Consider the following 26421-nt stretch of genomic DNA (forward strand, 5'->3'; position numbering starts at 1 on the left):
GTGTGTGTGTGTGTGTGTGTGTGTGTGTGTGTGTGTGTGTGTGTGTGGAGCAGCCGCGTTTCCATTGAAGCAGCATGCCGGAAATACCCAAGCTCCAGGACGGCAGATCTAGCATTTTGCAATTTTTTTTTTCTCTTAAAAGATTAAAGTACGTTTTCAAATGATTGAAGGTTGGTGGGAGGTGTAAATGTGGGCACTTGTCACATTAATTCTTCAGATGATTAAGTTCTTTTCCATTTCTTTAAAGCTGTTTGCACTTGGGTTTGATGTCCTCGTTCCGGGTGAGTGTGTTGTAGCAGTTACCAAGGTGACTTTAGCTGACTTTCAACAATTTATTTTTCCCTCCAGCTTGAGACATCTCTAGCCCTGTGTGCTGTTGATCCTGCTCTCCCAGCCCCTGCTCCCACCCCCAGTTGCTCTTCATCAGCCCTTTTGCCTGTGTCAGAGAGGCCCACCGGCTCGGAGGCCCACCTGGCAGCCAGGCCTTTTGGGAGCATGGTGGTGTGTCTCAGAGGTAGCACAGGGAAGTGATGGTGAGAGTCACACCCTGGCTTTTCCTCTTAAACTCACTCTGTGACTGTAGGCTTATCACCTCACTTCTCTGAGCCGCGGGTTTCCTGACCTGTACAAGAAGCGTTAACTATAGAGGAATCTACCTGGTGTAGAGTCCTTGCTGTGAGGACTCAGTGAGTGAATCTGTGGACTCCTTACTCTGGAGGAGAGTAAGGGCTCACCAAAGAGGGCTGCTGTCTTTCTTGAGTCCTGCTCTTGTCTGAGCCCCGAGGGTGGTGTTTGGTGTTGCCCTCCTCAGAAGGGAGGCGTAGCAGCCGGGGTGTAAGGGGAAGAGAGCTGGTCAGAGGTCCTAGGCTCCCACGATGGCCTGCTACAGCCCAGCTCTGTGGCCTTGAGCACATTACCGGCTCTCTTTTGTAAAGGAAAGAGGTAGATTAAACAACCTCAGAGTTTCCTTCCAGCCCTGAAATTCTGTGACCCTCTTGGCCAGCATGTTTGTCTCCTTCACAGGTCTTGTGAAAGGGTTTGTCAAAGGAGACACTAGGGCAAAGGGCAGTTTCAGAATTGGCTTTGGAAACCAGAGGAAGGGACCACTTTGTGAAAGATCAGTCACATGTCACATCTGAGGGTGGATCCACCCAGCTGGTGGGAATGGTCCCCATTACCTCGGGAGCTTTATAAACCACTGCCTCAGTAGGGCCCTGTGCTCTCTGATGTCACCCTCCATCCTGCCTGCTGACTTCACATCCTCCTCCCTCTGGGGAGGTGCTCTGAGTGTTGGGGTGCCTCATTGGGCCACAGGCCCCAGTGCTCAGCCCCCCAGTGTGTAAGGAGGTTGGGCCCCCACTGGCTGTGCGACTGTCAAGCCCAGACGTCCTGGGTGGCTATTGCCGCTTCAACGATAAATAACTAAAGCTTCTCACCCAGTATTTTGTTCACTTGGGGAATTGTTCTGAGATTCACAGTCCAAACCAGGATCTGGCCTTTTGAATGAGATCAGTGGGTAACCCTCACTTCTGGCTGAAGCAGATTTGAGAGGTTGTCAGTGGGGGCAGCTGAATTTGAAAGAGCAAATCTTAGATTGCAAAGGGACCCCGTGGCCCAGCTGTGGAGCAAGCTGTGGGTGGGAAGCAGGACAGGAGGGAGCGTGAGGCAGAAGTGACAGTTCGCCATGGCTGGGGCCACAGTCAGGAGGAATCTGGTCCAGGGTTCCTGGGGCCTCGTAGCCCAGCAGGGTGGTGGCCCGGTCCTGCTGCCCAGCCAAGCTCACTGATCTGACTAATGAGAGCCTGGTTTCCACCCCTCGATGAGGACTGTGTCATTTCCTGTTGGATGAAGGATGTGTATGTCACGGCAGCTGCTGGCCATTAGCAGGAGTGTGCATGCTCTGAGCCTGCTCTGATGTCAGCCTTTTCAGGGTCAGCAGGAAGGAAGCTCTCGGAGCCATGTCTTTTGGCTCTCTAGCACCCCAGCCTTAGAGAACTTGGGGTCTGAGGCTCTAGGGCAGGGGAAGAAGGGCTCCCAGAAGCCCCTGCTGCTATCATAGGGAAGAACAAGCCACTGTGACATAAGCTTTTATACAGAGTGTTGGCCAAAGATGAGGCTTCAGAGCCAGACCTACCTGCGACCAAATCCCAGCTCCACAGTCCCCACTGTGTGACCTGGACAAGTTAGGTCACCTCCCTGATCCCCGGCTCCTTATCTGTAAAAGGGCCATAATAATAGTGCCCACCTCACGGGGGCGCTGTGAGGAGTAATCAGCGGGAGGTGCGTCACGCAGGGCTGGCACTTGGCGAGCGTGTAGTGAGTAAATGGTGGCTGTTGTTATCTTCATCATCAATCACCATCCTTGTCGTTCCTCAGGAGCCTGGCCTGAGAGCCTCCTGTCCTGCGGTTTTCACCTTGTGCTGAACCTGTTCCTGTGCTTGCTTCGCAGGAGCCGCAAAGACAGCCTGGAAAGTGACAGCTCCACGGCCATTATTCCCCATGAGCTGATCCGCACGCGGCAGCTCGAGAGCGTACATCTGAAATTCAACCAGGAGTCAGGAGCCCTCATTCCTCTCTGCCTAAGGTAAGCCCCACAGCATACAACCTGGCCTCAAGGAGCCACCAGGCCTGTGCTTGCCCCCTACACCGAGGCAGAGTCTGGGGCCCAGGTGGGGAGGAGAGCTAGTCAGCCCGCTCCGTCTTGGGCCTTTGGGGGAGCCTGTGGACCCTGAACCCTCCAGTAGCCCTCACCGCACTGGAGAGCACTCCGTCCAGAGAAGTGTCCCCCAGCCCTGCTCCCTTACGAAGGTTCAGTGACCTAGGGAGTCTCAGATGCCCTGCCATCCCACCAGCCCAGAGTCAGGGGTGGCAGGGTCCCCAGTAGCACTGGGATAGTAGGGCAGGGGAATCTGATGGGTGGGACTCTATTTTCTCCTCCTTGCTGCTTTTCCATGCAGAAACACTCAGTTCTCCAAACCCCGTGGCCCGCACAGCAGACTCCTTGAGGGACCCAGAAGCCCAGCTGTGTCCCTCCTGCTGCTGTCCACAGTGCCAGAAACCCACCCCTGTGGCCAGAATTCAGCTCTCTGCATGGGGATGCTGCACAGGGCTGAACCTGTTGCAGCTGTGGCTTCCTCCACAGCCCTCAGGGGTTCCACCCTCACTTTTATAGCAGGAGAAGCAGCAAGGATAACTCTAAACTCAGACAGCAGTGACAAGGAAGAAAGGGGTTGCACTGGTTTGGACCATCCCCACTGTCCCTGGAGCCTGAGGAAGGACCTTGTGTGGTGACCAGCCTTGCCCAGTAGGGCAACGAGAGCAAGTGGCCAGAGCAATCAGGGTCTGGCCAGGCCCCCGCACCACCCCCCCAGGACCCCAACGATTTCCTCTCCAGCTCCCTCTCTGGCCCAGGCTCAGGGCCTTTAGGCTGGTGAAGGGTTAATCTGAGGCAACGTGAGAAAGCCAAGAGCAGGTTTTGCTTCCTTTGCTGACTGGCATCTCTGCCCCACTGGTTGCCCCTGCTTGCCCTTCCCCCAGGTGTATTTCCAGACTTGGGATTAACAGTAACTTCTTGTGGCTCCCTCAGAGTGACCCCACTTGGCTTCAGCTTTTTTTTTTTTTTTTTAAAGATGTGGCCTTGGTAGCCATTTAAATCTCGTGCAGAGCCAGGAGGAGGTGGAATACTGTGCCCCGGACACAGGATTGTGCTGTGAGGGCACTAGGCCGTCATCCCAGGGTGTGGGAAATTCGTTTAGGTGCTTCTTCACCCCTATGGGGCACGATCCGCCTTTTAGCCTTGGGCCTGACCTTGGGCACATTACTAACCGGCCTCTCTGGCCTCAGTCTCCCCACCAGGACACGAAGGAGGTGGACTCGCATCCCCTTTCAGGCCCTTTGAATGCTGCTCTAGTATCTGCTAGCCTTGAGCACTTTGGAAGGATAACAGTAGAGAACTCGTAAGAGGCTTCTCTTGGGAGGTGTTGAGATGAACGTGTTTAGTTCCAGGCCCCTGTTAGTGGGCAGATGGTCGGTCAGGAGGGCATTTGCCAGACAGCCCATCCCGGGGAGTATAGCCTCCACAGCCCCTGAGCCTTGGCCAGGCCTGCTCTCACTGTCTCATGTTCCCACCCCCAGGGGCAGGCTCCTGCACGGACGGCACTTTACATATAAAAGTATCACAGGTGACATGGCCATCACCTTTGTCTCCACGGGAGTAGAAGGCGCCTTTGCCACCGAAGAGCACCCTTACGCAGCTCATGGACCCTGGCTACAAGTGAGAAGGCTCCTTTTCTTCTCCCTCCCTCCTTTCCGTGCCCACCCCCTCTCGGTCCTCCCTTGGCAGCTCTTGGCGGCTCCTCTTCCTGAGGGGCTGGTTGTGAGATGCCATGTGGAGTGTGGATGCTACTGCCTAGCCCACCAGCTCCAGAAGCACTTCCTGGCCTCTCCCCCATACCCTGAGGCAGGAGCGATAACTCTCCAGGCCCTGGCCGTTGATAATTCCGTTTGCCATGGAAGTTCAGGTTTGAGGGATGTGAGACTTTCTGCACACTGGGTAAACCAAGGAACAGGAAGCGGAAGGGTGAAGCAGGATGGGAGGAAGTGTGGAAGCCACTCTCGTGCTATATGGAAAGCCCACCAGAATTCCTAGAAAGTGGGCATCTGGACCTGGATGCCTCAACTGGGCTGAGATGGGCAGGCGTTGGCACACAGAGCCTCCCCCATCTAATGCTTCTCCTTTTCCTCCTGATGGACACCCAGCTTCTCTGTGCAGAAACCTGCTGGCTTTTCCGAAATACTTTGTCCCTCCTTTGCTGTTCTGGCTGGAGCACAGCTTCAAGCCATTGCCAAGCGGGGTGCTGGGTCCTGAGAGCCATAGGCCTCCTTCCAGCCCCGGCCCCGTCCAGGTCTCTAACGGGTACTCGGCCCAGCCCTGTTTCCCACTCCCGGATGTATTAGAGGAACAACATCCTTTTTTGTTTGTTGGGGGCACGGGAGGAGGAACTCTACCTTACCTCTCTCAGAAAGGGAATCTGACCCTGATCTAACAGGTGACTCTGCCTTGTTTGTGGTGGATGGTGGAGGGTGCGGGTGGGCGGAGGGATTACTGTAAAGGGGAAGAGAATTTTGCCAGTTCTGTGGGTTTAGCCTGGTCTGTGGGGGTCTGTGAAGTGTATATAGCATTAATGTAGGCATGTTTTTAGTCTTTGAGTGTCTGTGTCTCTTCCTCAGGCCAGCTCCTCCCTGCCCCTCCCCACCAAAATACTAACCCTTAATTAAAACAAACGGCAAACAAAGGACACCAACCACACTCCCCAGACTAAGCTGAGGTAGAAATGGAAGCCGATGCTTTAGGGATATTGTGTTCCATAAATTATCTTGCCTTTTTCCACTGTTGTTATTACATTGTTTCATAACAAAATTACTTTGAACCATAAAGTTATAAATACATTTTAAAAGTCCCACTTGGTAACATTAGATTTCTGTCCATGTGGTGTTGGTAGTTGCTGTAGCAAAAGCTCTGAAGTATAACATTTGAAATTAGCCCAGCGCAAGTGGAAAGGGCCTCCCCCCAGCCCCAGCGTGTCCCAGGGCACCGGGCTGCCTCTGTGGAGAGGAGGGAGGGGGTAGACCTTCTGCCTGGGCAGAGCTGGGAAGGACTGGGGAACAAGGGACCGTGTAGGAGACCCCCAGCCCCTGAGAGGTCACAGGTCCTCCTTCCTAGCAGGTGACAGTGTGTTGACAGGTCTCAGCAGAAGTGTCCTCAGATAGCACTTTTGTGTATTGAAGGTTAAGCACATTTTCTTGGGAAAGTAGGAACTAGAGTCTCCCCAAACTCAAGAAGAAATTTCACCCAGTTGTCTTTCACATGCTGAACTCTGAACCTGTCCTTGGAGCCCCGCCATCCCCCTTGGAACATCTTCCTGCCCCCGGCGGAGATGATGGGGGGAGTCAGCGTCTCCAGTTCTCAGCAGCCTGGGGACCTGGGCCTCCAGAGGACTCGGCAGATGTCACGTTGCCCCCCAGTCCCCACAAAGGTCTGGGCCCAACCCTGATTCCCAAGCCCCTGATCCTCCGGCTACTGGTGTTCCCTTCCAGCCCTGCTCCCCCTCGCCTCCCTGGCAGCCCCTCAGTGAGCTTGAGCACTCGCCCTGCTGACTCCCAGCACATGGTCCACTCCCAGGCGCCGTTGCCCCGGGAACGGGAGCTGTGGGAACCAGCCGCTGGCCTCGGCATGTTTCAATAAAGTTGCTGTGCTGGGAGCTGCTTAATCAAAGGCCTGTGTTATGGGCTCATTAGTGTGGTCCACCACAGGGGCCAGCTCACAGGGGAGCTCCCGGGAAGGCTGGCTGGGGCCCGCTCCCCAGGCACACACCCTAACTCACCAAGGGGTTTCTCAAGGCCCTTTCCAGGGAGCCCTGGGAAACCCGCTGCCCCTGCCCCTGCCCCCAGGCCAGCCTGTCCTCAGCTGTGAAGCCAACACCCACACCAGCCCTCCTCCCCGCCCCGCCCCCAAAGCAGTCAGCACTTCCTGCATCTGACTGGCAGCCCGCCTTCCTCTTCAGGGTCTTGCCACTGTGGTCACAGGCAGCTCCCTAGCTTGTGGGAACCTGGGCTTGTAATTACTTGTGGGCCTCTGAGTCTCCCTGTGGGGCTGCCTGTCTCCCCGGGAGTCTGAGGACCTCCTGGAGGCCTGGGGTCAGGCTCATAGTCACCAGTGAGGGCCCACTCCACTGGGCCAAGAGGGACCCCAGGCTCCTCTGGAGGGAGACCCCAACAGAGAGGCCTGCCCTCACCTCCTACAGGAATCTCTCACTCATGCTTCCGGGATCCAGGGTGTCTCCCTGACCCCTGTGTACCCAGGCCTGCTGGGGGCAGAGCATCAGGAAGGAACTGGATGCAGCAGCCCCAGGGCTGAAGAGACCCAGACTTCTGTTCTCTTGGCTGCTGCTTGAACACTCCCTGTTGGTCCCAGAGGAGTTGGGAGGGGCTAGGATGACTTTCTTGCATCAGCCTTCAACAGCCTTGGAAGCCCTCACTCCCAGCCTTGGCACCTTGTTCTGGCCTCCAGCCCAGGCCTGTTATCTCTTGGGGAAGTGGCATGGCAGAGACACCCCACATGGGAGAAGAGAGACAAAGGAGAGCCTGAGAGAAAAAGGCAGAAAGTGAGGGAATCTGGGCCCTTTCCGGAGCTTGTGGAGTGGCCCCAGACAGGCCTCCACACCCACCTGCTCCTGGGCCTGCACCTGCCCTCCAGGCTCCTCCTTGCCCCATCTCTCCAGCCCCAGGAACGTCAAGGCCCCGGCCCAGAAAGGCAGGGCTGTCTGCAACCCCAGAGTAAGCACAGTGGACACTCCCTGCTTCCTGGAGGAGCTGGAGAGGCAGGAATCCTCCAATTCCTTAGGCTCTTCAGTTTCCATAGGTTGACACTGGATTCCTCCGTTTGCCCTACCATTTGCTGTTTTTATCTTTTCTGAGATGGTAAAGGCTGTCCACCAACTCCAGGGTTGTACAGGAGGGTCTTCAGACCAGGGGGATGCCTGCCAGCATCCTCTCCTGCACTCCTTCCCCCAGCATTCCTCATCCCAGTGGCTTTAACAAGCCTCTCTCCCTTGAGTCTGTCAACACCGGGCTGTTAGCCTCTGAGTGGGAGCCTGGCCCAGAGCTGAGTCGTTCATCCGTCCCCAGCCAAGGTTGATCTGAAGGGGGAGAAGTCGGCCCCAGAGGTCACACAGGGGTCACATCACCAAATATGAGAATATTTTTTTAAGCCCTGCAGTGCTTTCTCAGCTGCGTGGTGTCTGACAGCTCACCCAGGTGGCCCCCCGTTCCCAGCCATTCCCTACCAGCCCTGATGGGAGGCCCAGGGCTTGGGAGAAGACACCCAGCAGCTGTTCAAGTGGGCTTCGCTTCTCCAGGCCAGGTTTGGGGAGTCACTGCTGGGCTCTTCTCCTAGCCCAGCGGCTGACTCACCCCTGTCCTCTGGACAAGCCGCTGCCTTCTCCTGTCCCCATGCACCCATTTGGATGTTGTGTGGAAGACACTTGGCGATCCCTGGCCCAGGCCCTGGGCAGCTCCTCTTCCGTGCCTCTGCTGTTTCTCCTTCCACTGGTGAACCTGGCCACGACCTGGTCCCCCTGGAGACCTTTGCTTGGGCTGCCATGGGGACCTCAGTGTCCAGGGTACAGCCGTTAGGGTTTAAATGCCAGCACTGTGCCTAGGGAGGTACAGCAGCCTCCCTTTCGGGCGAGGACTGTGACGGCCCACTCTGCCCTCAGCGGCAGCCAGCCAGAGCAGGGGGAGTGTGAGCCTGCTCCTGGCCGCCTCAGGCAACTCCTCACCACCCAGCAAGGACAGGAAATGAAGGTGGCCTCCCTGTGCCACCACTGCCACACACACCTCTGCCCCCGAGCCTGGGGGACGGGGGTCCTCTGGGCTGTTTTCTCACTTCTGTCTGGCCGGTCAGGGTCGGGGGGATGCAGACTGGCCTGCTTCCTGGTCTTGTGTCCCCCGCTGCCATCGTGAGTGCCAGAGCAGCTCCATGGCAGGCTCTGCCCTGTAAACAGCACATCTCCTTCCCTGAGAGAAGGAAAGGGAAGGAAAAAGAAAGCCAAACTTGTTGGGAAGCAAGAACAACGTGTCAACACGAAGAGCAAACAACGCCCCAGACAAAGTGTGGATTGTCATACTAAGGGGAAGGAGTGGGCATTGTCAGTGCTGTTTGCAGACTCAGAAACATCATTGACCGCAGACATTTGAATCAGATCTACAGCAGCTGGGCCCCTGCCTGTCCCATAGCCAGGCCTGCCCAGAGCAGGCATTGATGAAAGATCACTTTTCAGGTTCCTTCTGGAACTTGCTGGGGCCTGGGGAATTGGGAGATTGTTGACAATCCTCCGTCTTCACCAACCAGCCAGGCTGTCCTAAGGCACTGGGTGTGAGCACCTTGGAGTAAGCTGCTGGCCTGTGTTCCAAGCCTCATCAAAGGTGGAGGTTGGGAGTGGGGGGCAGGGAGCCACTGCTCCCCTCCCAGCTCCACCAGTTAGAGCTGGTAGTAGAGCTGCAGCCACTAACTCATCTGTATTGGTTAAACCGGTGCCCAAACCCACTTCCCCTGTGAGTGTATTTCCCCAGCACTCCCGCCACCATGATCTCCTGGAGGGAGGGGCTGCCTTTTAAAAATGCAGATGCCTTGGCCTTGCCTGAGCTGTTCAGCTTCAGAAGGTCTGGATGGGGCCTGGTATCTCTGGGTTTTCAGAATCCTTCTAGGGGAGTTTGCTGCTCAGATTGCTTGGGGGGCTTTCCCGTCTCACTAGAGAGTCTTCTCCCTCCAAGGGTTGCTTGTGCACAGACATAAGCATTTATGCCCAGCTCCTGGTGAGTACTACCATCGATGAGTGCTATTTTCATTATTATTATTATTTCTACTGCTATTTTCAGGACTAATGTAACTGTCGTCTTATGTACACATTTACCAAGCTGACCTGGAAATTTGACCTGCTGTCCCCACTTGGAAACTGTATTGGGGCATGGTTTGCCTTCCTTTCTAGTTGGCCATCCTGGTTTTTGAGCAGCTGCATGTCTGTGACGCCCAGGGTTCCAGCCCTCTTGAGCTGAGCAGGTGGCCGGGAGATGTGTCGTTGGTTTTCCAGGCCATTGGTTGAAGCCAAAGTCACCTCCACCTCCCCCACCAGAGGAGAGAGAGGAGTCAGCTCTGAGCATACAAGGCTTCTTGAATTGGGGTACTTTCCCCAGACAGGAAAAGAGCATCTTCTACCACCATGAGGTCAGATCACTGTTCTTCTAAAGTCCAGACTTGTCTCCTCTCGACACCCGCTCATCTGCACAATGGGAATGCTGGTTACCTCCCTTGCAGGACTGCCCTAAGGATTCAGTGAGATGATACTGGTCAAGCACTTGGCCCAGTGCCTGGCACACAGGGGAGGCGCTGCTTCTGCTGTTGGCGGTATTATTACCACTCACTGTCATTATCATAACCCTTCCTGTTATTATTTGTGGCAGAGCCAGGCAGCTCCACGGGGACCCAGGGAGCTTCAAGAGCCCGAAGCCCCAGAATTGCACAGGCTTTTCCCACAGTTGCATCACAACGGCGAGTCTGTTCCTCGTGAGAGCGCCCAGGAGCTGCTCCATCATAGCTGTCTATCTCCAGTGTCCTGTTGATAAGATCTGTTAACATTCTCAGCTCCAGGTCTGAAATATACAAAGAACAGGGCCTGTTTGTTCAATCCAAGCTTCTAAGGTTTAACTCCCAAAGGAAATTAAATTAGGTGCCTGGAGCTATGACAGTCTGTCGTGTTTCTTTGCAGGGAATGTCACCCTTAATATCATGCAGATCTCATGTATAATTTTCCCCGTTTAATTCTTTTAAAATGCGAAGTTTCCAGCAGGAACCAACAAATCACCAAAAGTGAAAATTGAGGAGTGACTAGGGTTTGTCCCCTTTTTCGGTCTTACCATCCCCTTCCCCAGCTGAGTATAAAATGAGTCCACACACAGATCGTACCAAAGGCCACCATAACATACCCTCTCTCCACCACCAGTTCCAGACCTTTGTCAGAGGAACTGGCTTAGGACTGAACTCAGTGTTGGTGGGTTTACCTTTACCATTTCTACAGCTGTTTGGAGTCTCTCTGCGTGGTCACCGTCCCTGTGAACCCTCCCACAATCCCATCTCACCCCCAGCACTAGCTACACTGCCAGGCCTATTTACCTCTCTGGCAGAAATGTCTTCCCTCCGAAGTATTTGTGGGTTAGAAATCAGTTCAGCCTGGTCCGGACTGGAGCCACTGTAATATAATTGGGTTTTAGGTATGCTTGTGTTTGTGCTAGCATTTGCAGAGATGGCAGCAGGCCCCGGAAATGCCAAAAACGTGAATGTGACTTTTGTACTACTCAAGCAGACTGGTGATAACTGGTAGAGAGACTCTGGGCTTTGGGGGGCAGTGGGGAGGGGAGCCCTGGGATAAAAGCAGGAGGAGCAAGGGTCAGGGTGGGATTGGGAAGGGGTCTCGGTAGTCTGTGAGAGGAGCCAGCCAGTCCTGCCTTGGGGAACCAGGAGGAAGGTGGGAGGGGGCACCTCAGGTGGGCATTTCCCTGGACTGGCTTTGCCTGTCTAAACCTTGTCTCTGTCTCCACTTGAAGCCTGAGCTCCTCAAACAAAAACCTTGGTGAGGAGTTGTGGGCCAGTGGTTGGAGCTGTTTTGTCCTTGACTGTGGGCTTGCAGCCTGAGAAGGAGATGACCTTTGGCTCCCTGTCAAGCGCGGGAAGGTGCTTGTCCAGGTGGGGAATGGACTGCCTTCATGCTTGTGTTCCTGAGGCTCCACCCAGGGCCAGGCCTAGCAGAGGCACCCAGGGAATGCTTATGGAATCAAATAGATGGATGGGCAGACGAGTGGAAGGATCAATAAATGAGGGTGAGACCTTAGGATTTGGAAGCTGTGCTCTGGGCGCTAACTTTAGAGTCCAGGCAAGACCGGGACCTGATCTTGTCTCAGCTGCTCACAAGCCACGTGACATTGGGCAAATCACATAACCCATCTGTGTCTCAGTTTCCTCATCTGGAAGGTGATAAGATATATGAGCGGTTAGTACGGTGCCTGATGTGGTGGTGTTTTACCTGCTCACTTGGGGTAGTTTTCTCATTCCTTGCTCACACCTCCAGCCCGTCAACTTCCTTCCTTCAGAGCCCTCCGTCCTGTGAGGCGCCCAGTGATCCTGCTTGCTCACCTTCCTTTCTCTGCCATTTCACTTGATCTCACAAGCTGACTCTATTCCAGATGTTGAAACTTAGGTTCTCATCAGAGTGGACAACTCCCAGGGGAAACCTGATGGGTATTTTCTCAAGTCCTGGATCCTCCTCCTTGTCATAGGGGACTTTTCCTCAGAGGAGCCCCTCACCTTGGTCTTCAACTCATTGTTCTCTCCCTCCATCCCCCCCACCCCCACCCCGGGCGTTCACAGGCTGCTGGAGAAGGCAGAAAGAGGCGGGGAGAGCCACAGCCCGGGGGGACAGAAGGGTCTGCTGCAGAGGTCAGGGGGCCCCGTTGACCAGCACGGGGGTAGAGGGGTAGTGGAAGGGGTCAGGCTGGGCAGAGGAGCCAGTCGAGAAGACGGCCCACCAGGCTGAGGAAGCCTTGGGTACCCTTGAACATTGCTGCTAACTGTGAAAACTGCTTTAGGGGGTGAGGGTCCTGGTTGTGCCTGCCGCATAGTGGGACCAGGCTGTCCTCTACGTCAAAGCGTGAAGCCACAAGACACCAGACTAGAACAGCAAAGTGGGATAGCTGGGAGATGCCCTGGAGAAGAGGTTTCTTAAAGGAAAGCTTGAAGAACTCAGTGGCTGAATGGGGCCAGCAGGGCAGGGGTTTGGGAGCTTCCAGTCTGGGAGGAGGTAGAGGCCACGGATGGAAGTGGGAGTTAAGGAGTCCCTTTCCCTTCTGTAAAATGAGAGAGGTTGGTGTACAATCTCCAAATTCTGCAGCTCAGACATTCTTGGATGTACCTTCCGGGGCATTTCCAGATTCCAGATGAGGCTTGTATTCCAAATCCAGACAGATCTCTTCTGTCCTACCAAGTGAACCTGGTTGGGCAAGGACAGTGTTGGAATCTCTCTTCTCTGCCCCTCGGCTCTTCTGTCTCCCCACTACCATACTGCAGCACGCAGGAAGCCCGAACTGCCAAAACAGGGGTTCCTCCCCACCCGTTCTCGTGTCCCTTCTGGGAGCAGCGCCGCCATCTCTCCAGATGTCCCTCCCTGCTTCCCATTGTCCTCTGATGTCCTTCCTCCTCTGCTCCAGTCCCTCTGATGTGGTAGGCAGGTGGTGGTGGGCATGTGGGCGACAGTCGGGGATAGGCCTCAGGCCCTTCCCTGTGTCCCTAGAACACATTGCAGTGGCCTCATAGCTCCTTAATGGCCTGAAGAAAGGTCCATAGCTTGGCAGTTAGCAAAAAGACCATATATTTAAAAAAAATAATAAAAGCCTGTCTTGTGCCTTCTTCCCAGATTCTGTTGACTGAAGAGTTTGTAGAGAAAATGTTGGAGGACTTGGAAGATTTGACTTCTCCAGAGGAAGTAAGCTGTTTGATTCTCTCTGACGGCAGGTTCCAGTCTCCAGGAGCGTGTGTGTGTGTGTGTGTGTGTGCGTGCACGTGTGTGTGTGTGTGTGTGTGTCTCTGATGTGTGGAGATAGGCTGGAAAGGAGATGTTAAATGGCCTTGCTTCTCTTCCCTGAACCACCCCCTACCCCACCACCAGCCCTTGTAAGGACACCCAGCAAATTGTCTGAATTGCCAACTCCTGAGAACCTCATTGAAGAGGCAGCCAGGGCCTTCAGGCTCCTCATTGAGGAGCACAGAGTTCTCCTCAGCCCCTGCTGTTCCCTGGCAGGTTCTGAACAGAAAGCCCACGCCTGCTGCCAGAGAACATTCCACGGGAGAGTTCTGGTGGGCAGCGAGGGACTCCTGCTCTTGCCTCAGGCCACCCAGGAGCCACTCTCCTTCCTCCCTTCTCTGGCCATGAGCTCTCCCCTCTGGTCCACCTCTTCCAGCCCTAGCCGAGCTGGTGGGCCAGGTGGGGGCCTGTGCTTTCCCTGGCTGTTCTGCTGGGCTATAGGAATGGAGCCCATAATCCCCTTTGTTTTTCTTCCTTGTTCCCAGCATCCTCATTTGTGGGGATTTACCTCATCCTGGAAAGTCCCTTCCCCTCCTCCGGCCTCCTACCAAGCAGCACCCCAGGGTTGAGCCTTCCTGGCCTCAGTGCCCTGCCCGATAGGTTAATGGAACATTAGCAAAGCTGGCTGTCCTCCTGCTCTTCTGGGCCTCCCCTGCCCCGGGGCAGAGACCCTTCCTTCGTCCTTTGTGCCAGGAAGTGTGTTTGGGGGACAGCACCTTCACCTCCCAGGGGCCAGGCTTCCAAGCTAGAGCGAAGCCAGGCAGGAGCCAACTTTCAGCCAGGGCTGGAGCTTCCAGTTGCCGGGGCTTCCAGGGCCGAGTCAGCCAGGACACGGAGCCTCCGACAGACGTCCACGGGGTGGAGGACAGTGCACAGGCCAGGACTGGCCCGTCCAGGTCTCCAGGTGAACAGGAAGTCCTCAGAGCCTAAGGTCACCCCCCAAAGGGATAGTGTCTTCTCTCTCCTCTGGGATGTGGCTTGGTAAATTAACTCATTTATACGTTCAGAAGTCACCAAGTACCCAGTCTGTGCCGGCCAGTCAACCCCCGCAAGTCACCGGTCCCTGAAGCCTGGCTCCCATTCAGTCAGACCAGAGCCAGCTGCCCAGAAGTGCTTCCGGAGAGGCCATGTCGCACAGGGATGGCACCATGCCAGACTGCTGCTTTCAGCTCGGGTGCTGAGGGGGTGGAAGGGGGGTAGTCCAGGCAGGAGGGACAGGAGCCAGGAGGAGCTTAGGAAAGTAGGTCACTAAAAATGACTTTTTTTTTTCTTTCCTGTCCAGAGGCTGTCCCCACACCCTGCCCTACTCTCCACTTTGGTCCTGGCTTGGACAGTCCCCCATCAGAGGGAGGGAGAGGGAGCCAGCCAGGAAGTGTCAGGCCCACCCACTGCCAGCACCAGCTCCAGGCAGGCTGAAGGCCCTGCTCTTCCCTCCTTCCCAGCCTGGCCTGTCTTCTTGCCTGGCCCCGGGGCAGCGGGAGTCATAAAAGGCAGACCCTGCTCCTAAATCAGGGAGCATCTGTGAGCACCATAGGACCCATGCAGGGTCCTAGCATACAGAAGGAATAAGATAGGTCAGCCTCTTCCCTTACCCCCACCAGAAGCTCAAGAAGCACAACTGTAGGCAAATCAGTGATTCCGGGGAGTCGGGTAGGAAGACCTTGGGCTCTCCTTGGCCACTGCTGGCACCTCTCTCAGGCTGGTAACTCTGGGAAGCAGGTGAGAATGAACAAGGGGGAGCAGGATGGGGGTTTACTCCACTCGAGAATGCACCAGGCCCAAGAAATCACCTTAAGCCACACTAGCCCTGCTTCTCGGCCCCCACCGAGGCCGAGCCAGGACCTCCTTCTCTGGGGACCCTTTGGCAAAGGCTACAGAGGGCCAGTTCCAGCGTTCTTCCCCACCAGCCTCAGAAAGAAGCCATGGCAGGGACAGGACCGCAGAGTTCCAGACCTCAAGCCACTTCCCTGTAGCATCTGCACCCTCCCCTGCCCCCCATCCTCTAGCCCCTGGGCCTCAGGGAGCAGATTCCTTACATGCTTGAGGCAGAACCAAGGAAGTGAGCTGGAGGGAGGTCAGCACAGTCAAGAAAGTGTTAGAAAACAAGCCTCCTCCAACCCCAGTTAATTATTGGCAGGGCAAGGGGAAAGGAGGGGTCAGCGAACTCCAGCAGCTTGACCCCAGCCGCCCACCTGGGTCTAGCATTGGTGACTGAAGCCAGGCAACCAGTGGCCTGTCTTGCCCCCAGCACCCAGGGGACAGGGCCTCGGTGAGGGTCCTGGCCTCTCTGTAGGCAGCGTGGGAAGAAGGCAGTGGGTTCTGCTAACCATGTATACTCTGGCTCTGTGCTTGTTCCCCCTCCACAGTTCAAACTTCCCAAAGAGTACAGCTGGCCTGAAAAGAAGCTCAAAGTCTCCATCCTACCTGACATGGTCTTTGACAGTCCGCTGCACTAGCCTGGGCTGGGCCCTGCAGGGGCCAAGGGAGAGCCCAGCTGCTCCCTGGTGACTCCAGTGTAACAACTGCGTAAACGAGACTCCCACAAATAAAAGGACAAGTGTGAGGATGACCACGCAGCCACTGCGCCCGTAGCCCGCTGGGATGCCACGCACAGGCCACAGGCGCCCCCCCTCACCTGCAGCTTGGGGGCTCCCCCGGCAGCCGGCCAAGCCATGTGACCAGGCCCTGGCCCCAGTGGGCCACAGTTGGGCAAATGCCAACCTTCCCCTCCTGCCACTGCCACAGGTTCCGTTTTGAGATTTGCCTCCGGACCTCTGATGTGCTCCTAGGTGGAGACAGGCCTGGTTCTCACCTACCCTCTGCCACACAGCCCAGCAGGAGGGAGGCGGAGTGGCCGCCTGCGCTGCCCAGCTCAACTCTGGGGAGCCTTTGTTAGTCAAGCTCCTCTGGCCATGCAACGATTCCTTCGATCATGTTTGGTTTTCTTCCTCCTTATTTTATTTTGTAGAAACCGGATGGTATTTTATTGCTCTTCAAAGATGTCCAGAAGCCATCTATATAATGTTTTTTAAACAGAACTTTATTTCCAGATGAACTTTCTCATTCTCTCAGACAAGGGCCTGGGGCCGTCTCCCCCTGAGCTGCCACCAGAGAAGGTGCCAGTGTTCGCCTGCCAGTCCGGGGCCCTGGAGGAGCCAGCTTCGCGGACAGGCTTTTCTTCCCAGCTGGGCCTGGTGGAGCTGAGGCACTCCCCCATGCAGCCTTGAGCCCAGTTTAGCTGGGGCCAGGAAGGGCTGCTGCTGGTTCCCAGCTGGACTGGGTCCCCACAAAGTTCAAGGATCATCAGGACCTCCGAGACTTGGTGACTGCAGCCTCACCTTCCAGGCGTTTTCCTCCCAACCAGGCGTGCCTGAGAGAGGGTGAAGCCCAGCGCTTCGCAGACCATCCCCACCTGCCACTCAGGGCCTCGGTCTCCAGCTCTCTGCCACTCCCATCCCATTTCCTCATCCCCTGGGCCTCCCAACCTCCAGGCTGCAGGACTCTGGCTTATTAAAAACAGAAAAATCAACCTCTCAACATGTCTTTCATTTTGGTTTTGCAAACGCTGCACTCTCCCGCCCTCCCGCCCGCCCTCCCTGCATCCATTCATTTCTCATCCTTCATTCTCTACCCCTTGTCCTGTCTCCTTTCCTGCATCCTGGCCTCTCGCGGTCCTTGGTCCCTCACCCCAGTATTGCAGATCTCATGGTCTTCTTATCTCATAGCCAGCCTATCTCTGGCCCATGGTTTTGGGGTTCTTCTTGGGTTGTCTCCCACTTTCGACCTGGAATCAGCAAAGCCCTTTCGTGCCCTCTTAGCCCCAACTCCAGGGGTGGCTATTCCGAGATCACCCTTCAGGCCTTTCCAAAGCAAAGTCCTTTTGTCTGTCATGGACCACACAGGCCCGTGCCCTGTCCCTGTCTGCAGCCACCACACACACAGGCGCCACCGGGAGTGCCAAGGAGGCCCACGGGGTGCAGGACGCCTCTGATGAGCAGTCTAGCCAAAGAGCTGCCTCCAGGGGCCGTGAGGGTAGTGGCCAGGCTGTTGGACTTCCAAGGGGCCACTCGGGTCTGGTTCCTTCTCTGCATACCCCAGCAGGGCTGCCTGGCTAACCCCATCAAACTCAGCGCTTCACGGCGGATCAGCCTGGCATTTGGGAGAGACGCCCCCACACACACACAAGCGCCGAAGATGGAAGCCCCTCGGGACCTGATGTTGGCAGCAGCTGTGCCTTCTGCTCTGAGGACTTTTCCAGAAGGACGTTTCCTGGCCTTCACCCACCACAGCATCCCTGCCTTTAAAGCTCTTGTCTTCAGACATTTCATGGCCAAAGAGGTGCCATTGGCTTGCCTCCCTGCTTGCCATCCTGACCTGCCTCTCCACAGATTCTTTCTTTCCGGGGACCTGCCTCTACCTGTCTGGTTTGGCTTGGGGGGAGGGGCTCTTTTCTGAGCTAAGTTTTGTTGTCAGTGTGGGAGGCAGAAGGGAAGCAGGGGAGCTCTGAGACGATGAGCCTGTGAAGCCTGTGGCCCCTTCCTGCCCTGTCAGTGTGGGGAACCTCCAAAATTTGGCTGGGACCAGCCTCCATCTCCTTTCCCTACAGTGCATGGGCTCTGGGGGAGTGGTAGAACATTCGCCATCTCTGCCCAGACCTCCTTTCCCTTAGGCGGTGGTGCCTTCCAGAGGTTTCTCAGCGAGGGGGCCCTCCACTGAGCTTCTGGCTGGTGAGAGGGGACCCTCACTAGGGATGAAGCGAGGCTGACCATGGGGCATGCCCAGCACAGCACTTGGCATATGATGGACGCTCACTAGATGGACCCCTTCTTTCCCTTCCCGTAGCTCTTTGGGAGCCCTGACCTCATTCCTCCCTCCCTAAATCTGCCTCTTCCACAGGCTTCCTCGAAACTTGCCCCATCCTAGCCCGTCCCTCCAAGTCCCCGTGGCTGAAGCTTCCGAGAAGAAGGGGTTCCCCCATGCTGTTTGCCAGCTATACGAGGCAGACGCCCACGGCCCCTCAGGTCCAGTGTGGGCTGCAGGAGGACCACAGACCCAGCTACCATTCTGTGGGGCTGGAGAGGCTCATGCAAGGTCTCAGGTCTGGCTGAGGAGCTGGTGCCTCTTCCTGGCCTTCTCTTCCCAAGGCGAGGCTTCAGGGCAGGGACTGGGAAGCCTTGGGGAGAGTCTAAAGGGCTAGGACGTTTTAAAAAATAAACACAGGGTCTTGAGACTGGGTTTTGAGATTGAGTTGAGAGCAGGGAAAAAACCTGAAGGTCGGCCCCTGTGGGGCAGACCAGGAGAGAATTCCCTTGACTGTATTTTTTTATCTGGTTGTCTTTCCTCTCTGGCTTCCAGGTCCCTGTGCCAGGTGAGGTACCTGGGTCCCTGTTGTAAGTCAGGAGCCCTGTAGAAAGAGCCCTCCTTTTGTACAAGTACCTGAATGCTGCAATGAGCAGACTTTTGTAAAATTTTATATTAGTTTCTAATGTCAATGGTGACTCGGTTCCTGGGGGCTGCAGCCAGCCTGGGACTTTTGTAAGAATTTTTGGGTGACTCACTTAGATGTCGTTTCCTTCCTGCCCCCTCTTCCTCTGTGTAATCTAAGTGCATTAAACGTATTTGCAGAAGTACCTGGGTCTTGTGCTCCTTTCTGGCTGCCTGGAGTAGGGGAGCAGAAAGCCAGGGGCCCTGCCAGAGGGGGTGGGTTGGACTCAGCCACTTAGAAGAAGCCAGGTTGTGGAAAGGCCCTGAAGACTGATGTTGGGAGTGGAGAGGGTGCCAGGGAAGCAGGATCACATGGCCTGTGACTCTTCAGTCATGCAGAAATGACCTCACAGGTACAGGCTCTCTTTCACTGGTCTTGAATTCCTGTAAGGTCAGGGGGGTAGGAGGTGGAACACAGTCTGGGGAGATGAGTGTGTGGGTAAAGACCCTCTCTTCTGCTTCATTCTCCTACCCACCTCTCACCAAAAAACCCTTTTCCCTTGGGAAGGCGGGCCTTCTTTAGGTCCCCGTGGCTGAAGCTTCCAAGAAGAAGGGGCTCCCCTATGCTGTTTGCCAGCTATACGAGGCAGACGCCCACGGCCCCTCAGGTCCAGTGTGGGCTGCAGGAGGACCACAGACCCAGCTGCCACTCTGTGGGGCTGGAGAGGCTCATGCAAGGTCCTTACGCCCCTTTCAGCGAGAGTAAGAGACAGCACTCCCCTCACCAGGCACCTAAATTCAACCTCCTAATCCAGGGCCTGCGGGGAGGATGGAGGGGCAGCCTCAGAACTGGCCCACTGGGTGACACAGAGGCCAGCCTACCCTTCCTGTTAAATCCTCTGAGCCTGGTCTGGGTGAGGAGGCAGGTGGATCTTCCTTCCCTGGATCACCCAGCTCCTATCTCTCCAGGGCCTGGTGTGGCAGAGCAGAGCCTAGTGCTAGAGGGGGAGAAGGCAACAGCCTGGGGCCTTAGAGGCAGGCAGGAGTGGGTCTACACCCAGGCAGGGTCCAGGAAGCCGCAGGACTGCTCTGGGCCCAAACACATTCTTTCCCTTCCCACTAGGCCTGCTTGTCTGTCCTGGGGAATAGCAGGGCCCTTTTCTTCTGGTCTTCAGGATGGAGCTGTAGCACTGAGGGGGTTCTGCAGAGGTCCTGGGGGCACCACAAGAGGGTAGGGGGCAGAAGGAGTCAGCTCCTGTGAAGGGTCTCTTAGCTCCCCTCCCTGTCCTCTTTGAGTTGCAGCTTTATCTGTGGGACCTGCCCCAGGGGGAGGTCACTCCTCCTTCCTCTGTGACCTCCTGCTGAACTATGGCTGCCCCCCCACCCCACCCCGCCCCTCCTCAGCAGTGGAGCAGGTCCTGTCTGGGGCCCTCAGTCCCTCTGGCAGTCAGAGCAAGGGAGCTGGGAGGGTCTGGAGCCAGGCTGACTACCCCAGGGTGGCCCAGGCCACACCCCTTCCCCTTTCTCCTTGGAGACTGGGGGCAGGTTGCTTATCTAATCCTCCTCATCCGACTAGCCTGGAAGGACCCAGGGTCAGGGTGAAGTTCTTGTCCCAAAGAAAACAGAATAGCGAGATTCTGTGCTTAGGTGGTTCCGGGAGACAGGAGTAGGCTGGGGTTGTTTCTGGAAAGAAAAGGGCTCCTGGACCCAGAGCAGAGACTCTGTCCCTAGGTTTAAGGAGGGGAGAAGCCGTCCATGTGATCTTTAATGTCTCCTCCGAAAGCCTGTACATTCCTCCAGGAGTCTGCTCTGCCCTATTTGGGGGATCAGGGGCCCTAGGGAGGGGGACCCACAGGCTCCAAGGCCATGGGTCTGGGGAGCCTGAGAGATTTGCCAAACTGGCCTGACCAGAAGGAGAATGCATGCTGGAAATGAGTGACTCAACCCAGCCTGCCAGGCTCTGAGGTTGGGAGGCCAGCGTGGGGTGAGGGGAGGGACTAGCTGGGCAGCAGAAGGGAGAGGAATGTCCCGAGACCGTAGGGCAGGGCAGGATGTGGCCTGGGAGGGGTGGCCATCTCGGGACCCTTCCATGTGCTATGGTGGGACTAACCAGCCCCTCCTCCTCAGTGCAGGAAGTCTCCGCGGGAGAGCTGAGGGCAGGGTGGGGAAAGGGCAAAAAAGACTGCTGGTGGGTGTCCATGGTTTGTGTGAGCACAGCTTTCTGAGGAACTTGAGGGGCAAGGGAGACTTTGAGGGGGTTGTGAGGTGAGCAGTGGCCTTCCTGGGGCCAGAGAACTAAAAGAACCGACTCTGTTCCTCTGTTTTGCCAATTTCACCCACTACCACCCCACACACCGTCTCAGTGCTGAAAGCACCAAAAGGAGGGAGAATGGAGCTTCTGGGTCTTAACCTTGACAAGCCAGAGGAAGGCCACCTGAGCATTATTGAGCCACTACGATAACACTGTGGAAATGGTAAGAACTAGAAAATATGTTCACTTGTCCTTTCAACAGACGTGTGGCAGGCACTCGGCTATATGCTGGGAGACTCTTCACAGGCCTGGCCTTAAGGAGCTCATAGTGCAGTGGGGGAAGACAGGCCGGGAAACAATTGCAAGAGCCCTAAAAGGGGAAGGCAGTAAGCTGCTTTCAACCCTACCCCAGCTCCACCACTTGTTATCAGTTTGACTTGAGGCACGTTAACTAATCTGTGCCTCAGTTTCTTCTACTAAAAGTGGATATTCGCTTCACAGAGGTTTGGCAAGGATTATATGTGATAATACACGTGGAATGCCTGGCACATAGTAATTGCTCAGTTAGGGTTAACACTTTATTAAAGGGCTATGCTAGGATATGAACACAGAGAAGGTACCCAACCCAGTCTGGGGAGATTTATAAACCTTCCTGAAAGAAATGACATCTAAGCCAAAACCTGATGCTTAAGGATGAATTGGGCAAAAGAAGGTGGGGCTATACTTTGAAAAGCTCTCCAGGCAGACAGAACAACAGGGGCAAAGCCCCAAAACTCTTCTTGGGAACTGTGGAGTTCCAATTGCCTAGAGTACATGGCTTAAGTCATCCAGCTTTCACAGTAGGACCATCCCCCTGCCTGCTGGATGGAGAACATTTTGAAAGAGAACTAGATTGGAGGCAAGGTGACCAGTCAAGCCTAGATTAGGGTAGAAGTGGTAGGAATGGAGAGAATGGGGTTCATTCATTGATTCAACAAATAATTATTGAGCAGCTACTATGTGCTAGGTCCCACTGTAGGCATCAGGGATACAGCATTAAAGAAAACCCCTTTCACAGATCTCATATTTTAGAAATGGAAGATAATATTTTTTTAAAGTAGAATACATAGTACATGGAGCTATGTGCTATGGAGAAAAAAAACGCAACAGAGGAGGGGAGATAGGGCTGGGAGAGGGGCACATTTTAAATACAGAGGTCAGGAAAGGCCTCACTGCCTAGGCTAACTTGAACAAAGAATCTCAATGAGAGGAAGAAGGGTGCAGTAGGGATATCTAGGGGAAGACTGGTTCAGGCAAAGTGAGGAGCAACTGCTAAGAGCCTGGAGGGGTGGGGCATGGGAGACACACCAGGTGTATTTGAGGAACAGCCAGTGGGGCTGGAGCAGAGTGAGAGAAAGGGGATAATAGGAGATTACTTACACGGAGGCCAGATCCTGTAGGACCTTACTGGCAATTATAAAGTGAGCAGAAGAGTGACACAATCTGACATACTTTTCAAAGATGACTCTGGCTACTCTGTTGAGAATTGACTCCAGGACATAAGGGCAGAAACAGAAACCAGTTAGGACCTACTGAAATAATTAGGCAAGAGTTTGTGGTGAAGTAATGGAGAGGTTAAGAAATAGTCAAGATCTGCAAACATTTTGAAGGGGCAGCAGGTTGGAAAGCGAAGAGGATGAAGATTTTAGTTTCCAGTACATTGAATTCAAGGTATCTGTGGGACATCTGGGTGGACAGCACAGTTGGTTTCATGGGTTTGCACCCAGGAGGGTGAGGATCTAAGCTGGAGACTGACTGGGGAGTCATCAGTATATAGACAGTAATAAAGCCTTAGGAGTAAATGAGGGAGCAGGTATAGGTTAGTAAGAGAAGAGCATGGAGGGCAGCCAACATTTAGGAGATGGAAATTGGAGAAGTCTGTGGTTAGAGAGATACGAAGAAAATCAGAAGAGTATGATGTTTAAGTCAAGGGGAGCCGTCTAGAAAGGTGAGAAATGAGTGGAAGCCTTTAGATTATCCTGGAGGTCATTGGTGAGGAGGCCAGAGAAGGACGCTCCAACAGCTCCAATCTAGACCTTGTTTCTTTGCACTGTCTTTAGAGCATGGAATTGAGGATTAGGGCTAGAAAGCCACTTTCTCCTTGTTTATTCACTCAGACATGCATGCATGCGTCATTCATTCAGCATAAGACCTCCCATGTAAGGGGATGTAAAGTACTAAAAGACACATGCTGTGTCCTTGAAGGGCCCACATTAACACCTCCACCCCCCAATCAGGAATAAGGAGATTGAAGGTCCTGAAGCAGAGAAGCTCACTGGTTTTATGGAAGGATCAGGGACCCATGGGTCATTTTGAACTGAGTTTGAATCTCAGTTATACCTTAAAAAAAATTTTTTTTTTGGCTGCATTGGGTCTTTGTTGCTGCGCGCTGGCTTTCTCTAGTTGCAGTGAGCTTGGCTACTCTTTGTTGCAGTGCGCGGGCTTCTCATTGCGGTGCCTGCTCTTGTTGCGGAGCATGGGCTCTAGGGCGTGTGGGCTTCAGTAGTTGTGGCTTGTGGGCTCTACAGCACAGGCTCAGTAGTTGTGGCACATGGGCTTAGTTGCTCCATAGCATGTGGGATCTTCCTGGACCAGGGCTCGAACCCATGTCCCCTGCATTGGCAGGCAGACTCTTAACCACTGTGCCACCAGGGACGTCCCTATCATTCAGAACATAATCGCTCATGATTCTGAAATCCATAATCTCCAGCACAAACCTCCCCTCTGAGTCTGTATATACAATTGTCTCCTCTAGGACTTCCACTGGGATAGCTAAAGCAACTCAGATTTAACTTAGAACTATTTAAAATGTCCCCACCCAAACCTAATCCTCTCCAATTGTCTCCTTCTGGGTAAATGGCACCACCACCCAGCCTCTTGTTGAGGCCCAAATCATAAGTTCAGAAGGATATACTATATATATATATACAGTGATAAGCACATCTTGATCCCATTCCTACCCCATTACTATTATGTGTTGATTCCTCTTCGCCCTATGTCTAAATCCTATCTAGTCCTATTGGCTCTACTTTCAAAATATATCCCAAATCTAGTAGCTTCTCACAACCAGCTTCAGGTCCAAACTCCTTACCATGACCCTGTGTGTTCTGGTCCCTACCTGGCTTCTCCCTCACCGCAGGCCTTCTTTCTGCCCTGGAACATGCCTGATTGATTCATTGCTTTTGCATTTGTTTTTCCTCCTGACTGAAGCACTCTTTTCCCAGGTTGTCACTTGCCCAACCCCTCCTGAACATTCAGGTCTCAGCTCAAATGTCACTTTTTCTGAGAGTACTGTGTGAGTCCCATACTCTCTATCACAGAAATTATCCTACATATTTAATTTTTTTAAAAAAAGTTTGGTACGTGTTCTCCAGGGAATCCCCAGGGCCTAGAAAAACGCCTGGGACATGAGGCTTTTGTTAAATATTTGTTAACTGACCGGTTGACCCCAGTTTTTTAAGCCTCCATTTCCTTATTAACTGAAGAGAGATAATGCATATTTTGCTTGGTAGTTCTAAGTTAGAAATGTAGGGAAGGGAATTCCCTAGTGGTCCAGTAGTTAAGACTCCGTGCTTCCACTGCAGGGGGCATGGGTTCGATCCCTGGTCAGGGAACTAGGATCCCGCAAGCCACGAGGCCTGGCCAAAAATAAATAAATAAATAACGTATTTAAAAAAAATATATATATATATATATAGGGAAAAGTATTGAGGATATCGGGAAATTGCTGCACAGTGAACCTTTGTAATTCACTGCTCAGTTCCATCTGACAGATGAGCAGACTGACAAACCCTCCTTTCCCTCTCAGGTAAAAAGAGCTATGGGTGAAGAGGCCCAGAAAGATGTGGTCCCACCCCGCAATGTTATCATCTCCCTTTTAAGAAGCGCGGAAACTCAACCCCCATCCCCAATGTTTAAGGTAACCGAAGTTAGTGCAAGTCACATGAGGCCCACGGCTTGCCCCGCCTTAAAGAGGCGGAGCCTCAGCTTGGAGACCAATAGCAGGAACAATCTCCGGAACAGCCCCCAACTCCAGACAGGGAAAAGGGGAGGAGCCGGGCGCCCCAGCAGCTGTAATAGCACTTCCGGACAATACTCCCCGCCCCCTCCTCCCCCCTTCCGCGTCTGCTTATTTCTCCGGTGCCGGGTGGGCAGAACCAGCGGGTGCTGATTACTGGCGCCGCTGTTGCGCTGCTGCTTTCTCCTCTCCTCCCCCTCCCAGTCTCCCCGCCCTTCCCTTGCGGAGTAGCGGGACCGGCCTTGATGTAGGGACACCACCCTCCGCCTCTCTCCGCCCTAGCTCGGGACTCCGGCTCACCGCAGCCCGCTGCCCGCCCGCGTCTCCACCCTGCCAGCCGCACTCTGCTCCGAGCCCATTGTATCCTCCCTATCCCCGGGCTCAGACTCCGAGGCCAGGCCGTGGCGGGAAGATCGGGGACCTCTGTGCATCCCTCCAGCCGGTCCCGCGAGTCGGGGCCCCTCCCCCGCTTGCCGTCCTCGCAACGGTGCGGTAGCTGCGAGGGTGCCCTTCCCTCCCTGCTAAGGCTGAGACGGCCGACTGGCGGGCAGCAGGGACGCACCCCCCCACACCCCAGCCCCAGCGGCGAGCACCCCCCACCCCCGTCCCCTTCCTGGGAGAAGGAGAGCCGAAGCCCGAGCGAGCCGAGGCAGGAAAAGGCAGCCGTGGACTGCCCGGCTCGCAGATCATTTTTATTATCGAGATCATTATTAAAAGGGGGCGGGGAGCCCAGGATGCGGGGGAGGGGGCTAGAGACGCAGCTATTTTTATTAAACAGATTATTCCTGAAATAATAATACGCGCAAGATGGCTGAAGGTGGCTGTGATGAGAGTGTTGGGGGGTTTTTTCTTCCTTTTTTTTTTTTGATCTGAGGATAAAGCTCTGAGGCGACAGCCGCTGCGGAGACCCTGCCCGGAGTGCCCTCCCCAGATGAGAAGCAGCGGGCGGACAAACGGACCTACCGACGGAGCAACTGGCGCGGGCCCGCCCCGGACGCGTCGCCTGGGCAGCAGCCGGGGGCCGCGGGCGCTCGCCTTTCTGCCGACTTCTTCCAATTCTAATCTTTTTTTGTATTTTGGAAAGAACCGGGGTGGGTGGAGCAGAGGTGGAGAGAAATCGGGACTTGGCATTTTCTCCCTTCTCTCTCTCCTAATTTGAGGGAGGCTGCCAGCCCTCCCCTTAAAAAAAAAAATCCCACCACAAAAAAAAAACAAAAAAAAAAAACACAGAGAGAGAGATAGAAAGAACGCTGCAGGACCCTCCAGCGAGCGCGCTCGAACCCCCCTGGCCGCCACCGCGGCGGCCGCCGGGAGCCCAAGATGGCTGGGCGCTGAGGGAGGCAGTCCGGCTCGACTGGCTTGGCCCGGCCCCGCCGCCGCGGGCTGGCTCCGACCGCAGCCCCGAAGGCCGGAGGAGAGGCCGAGAAGAAAAGAAAGTGGGGGGGGTAGGGGGGCCGGGGTGGCGAAGGGGGAGGGCCGGGGGGAGGGGAGGGCCGGGA

At 54.9% G+C, this 26421-nt stretch overlaps 1 protein-coding gene across 5 annotated transcripts in view; it reads left to right on the forward strand.

The window, feature by feature from the left end:
• SUFU (SUFU negative regulator of hedgehog signaling) overlaps nucleotides 1–16719 on the forward strand; it is a 108755-nt gene extending 92036 nt beyond the window's left edge. For 2 of the 5 annotated variants that reach the window (XM_029201271.1, XM_029201272.1), the window contains exons 9-12: nucleotides 2450–2584; nucleotides 4135–4273; nucleotides 13023–13091; nucleotides 15557–16719. In XM_029201271.1, the coding sequence (XP_029057104.1) occupies nucleotides 2450–2584; nucleotides 4135–4273; nucleotides 13023–13091; nucleotides 15557–15646 (433 nt within the window). In that variant the 3' untranslated portion in view covers nucleotides 15647–16719. Of the gene's footprint in view, nucleotides 1–2449; nucleotides 2585–4134; nucleotides 4274–10020 lie in introns of all 5 variants that reach the window. The other 3 variants (XM_029201269.1, XM_029201270.1, XR_003790570.1) reach the window with 2 other exon arrangements.
• Nucleotides 16720–26421: the final 9702 nt, after the last annotated feature.

The sequence above is a fragment of the Monodon monoceros genome, unplaced genomic scaffold (assembly GCF_005190385.1).
Source record: "Monodon monoceros isolate NGI ecotype Baffin Bay Population unplaced genomic scaffold, NGI_Narwhal_1 Super_Scaffold_4, whole genome shotgun sequence".
NCBI lineage: Eukaryota > Metazoa > Chordata > Mammalia > Artiodactyla > Monodontidae > Monodon > Monodon monoceros.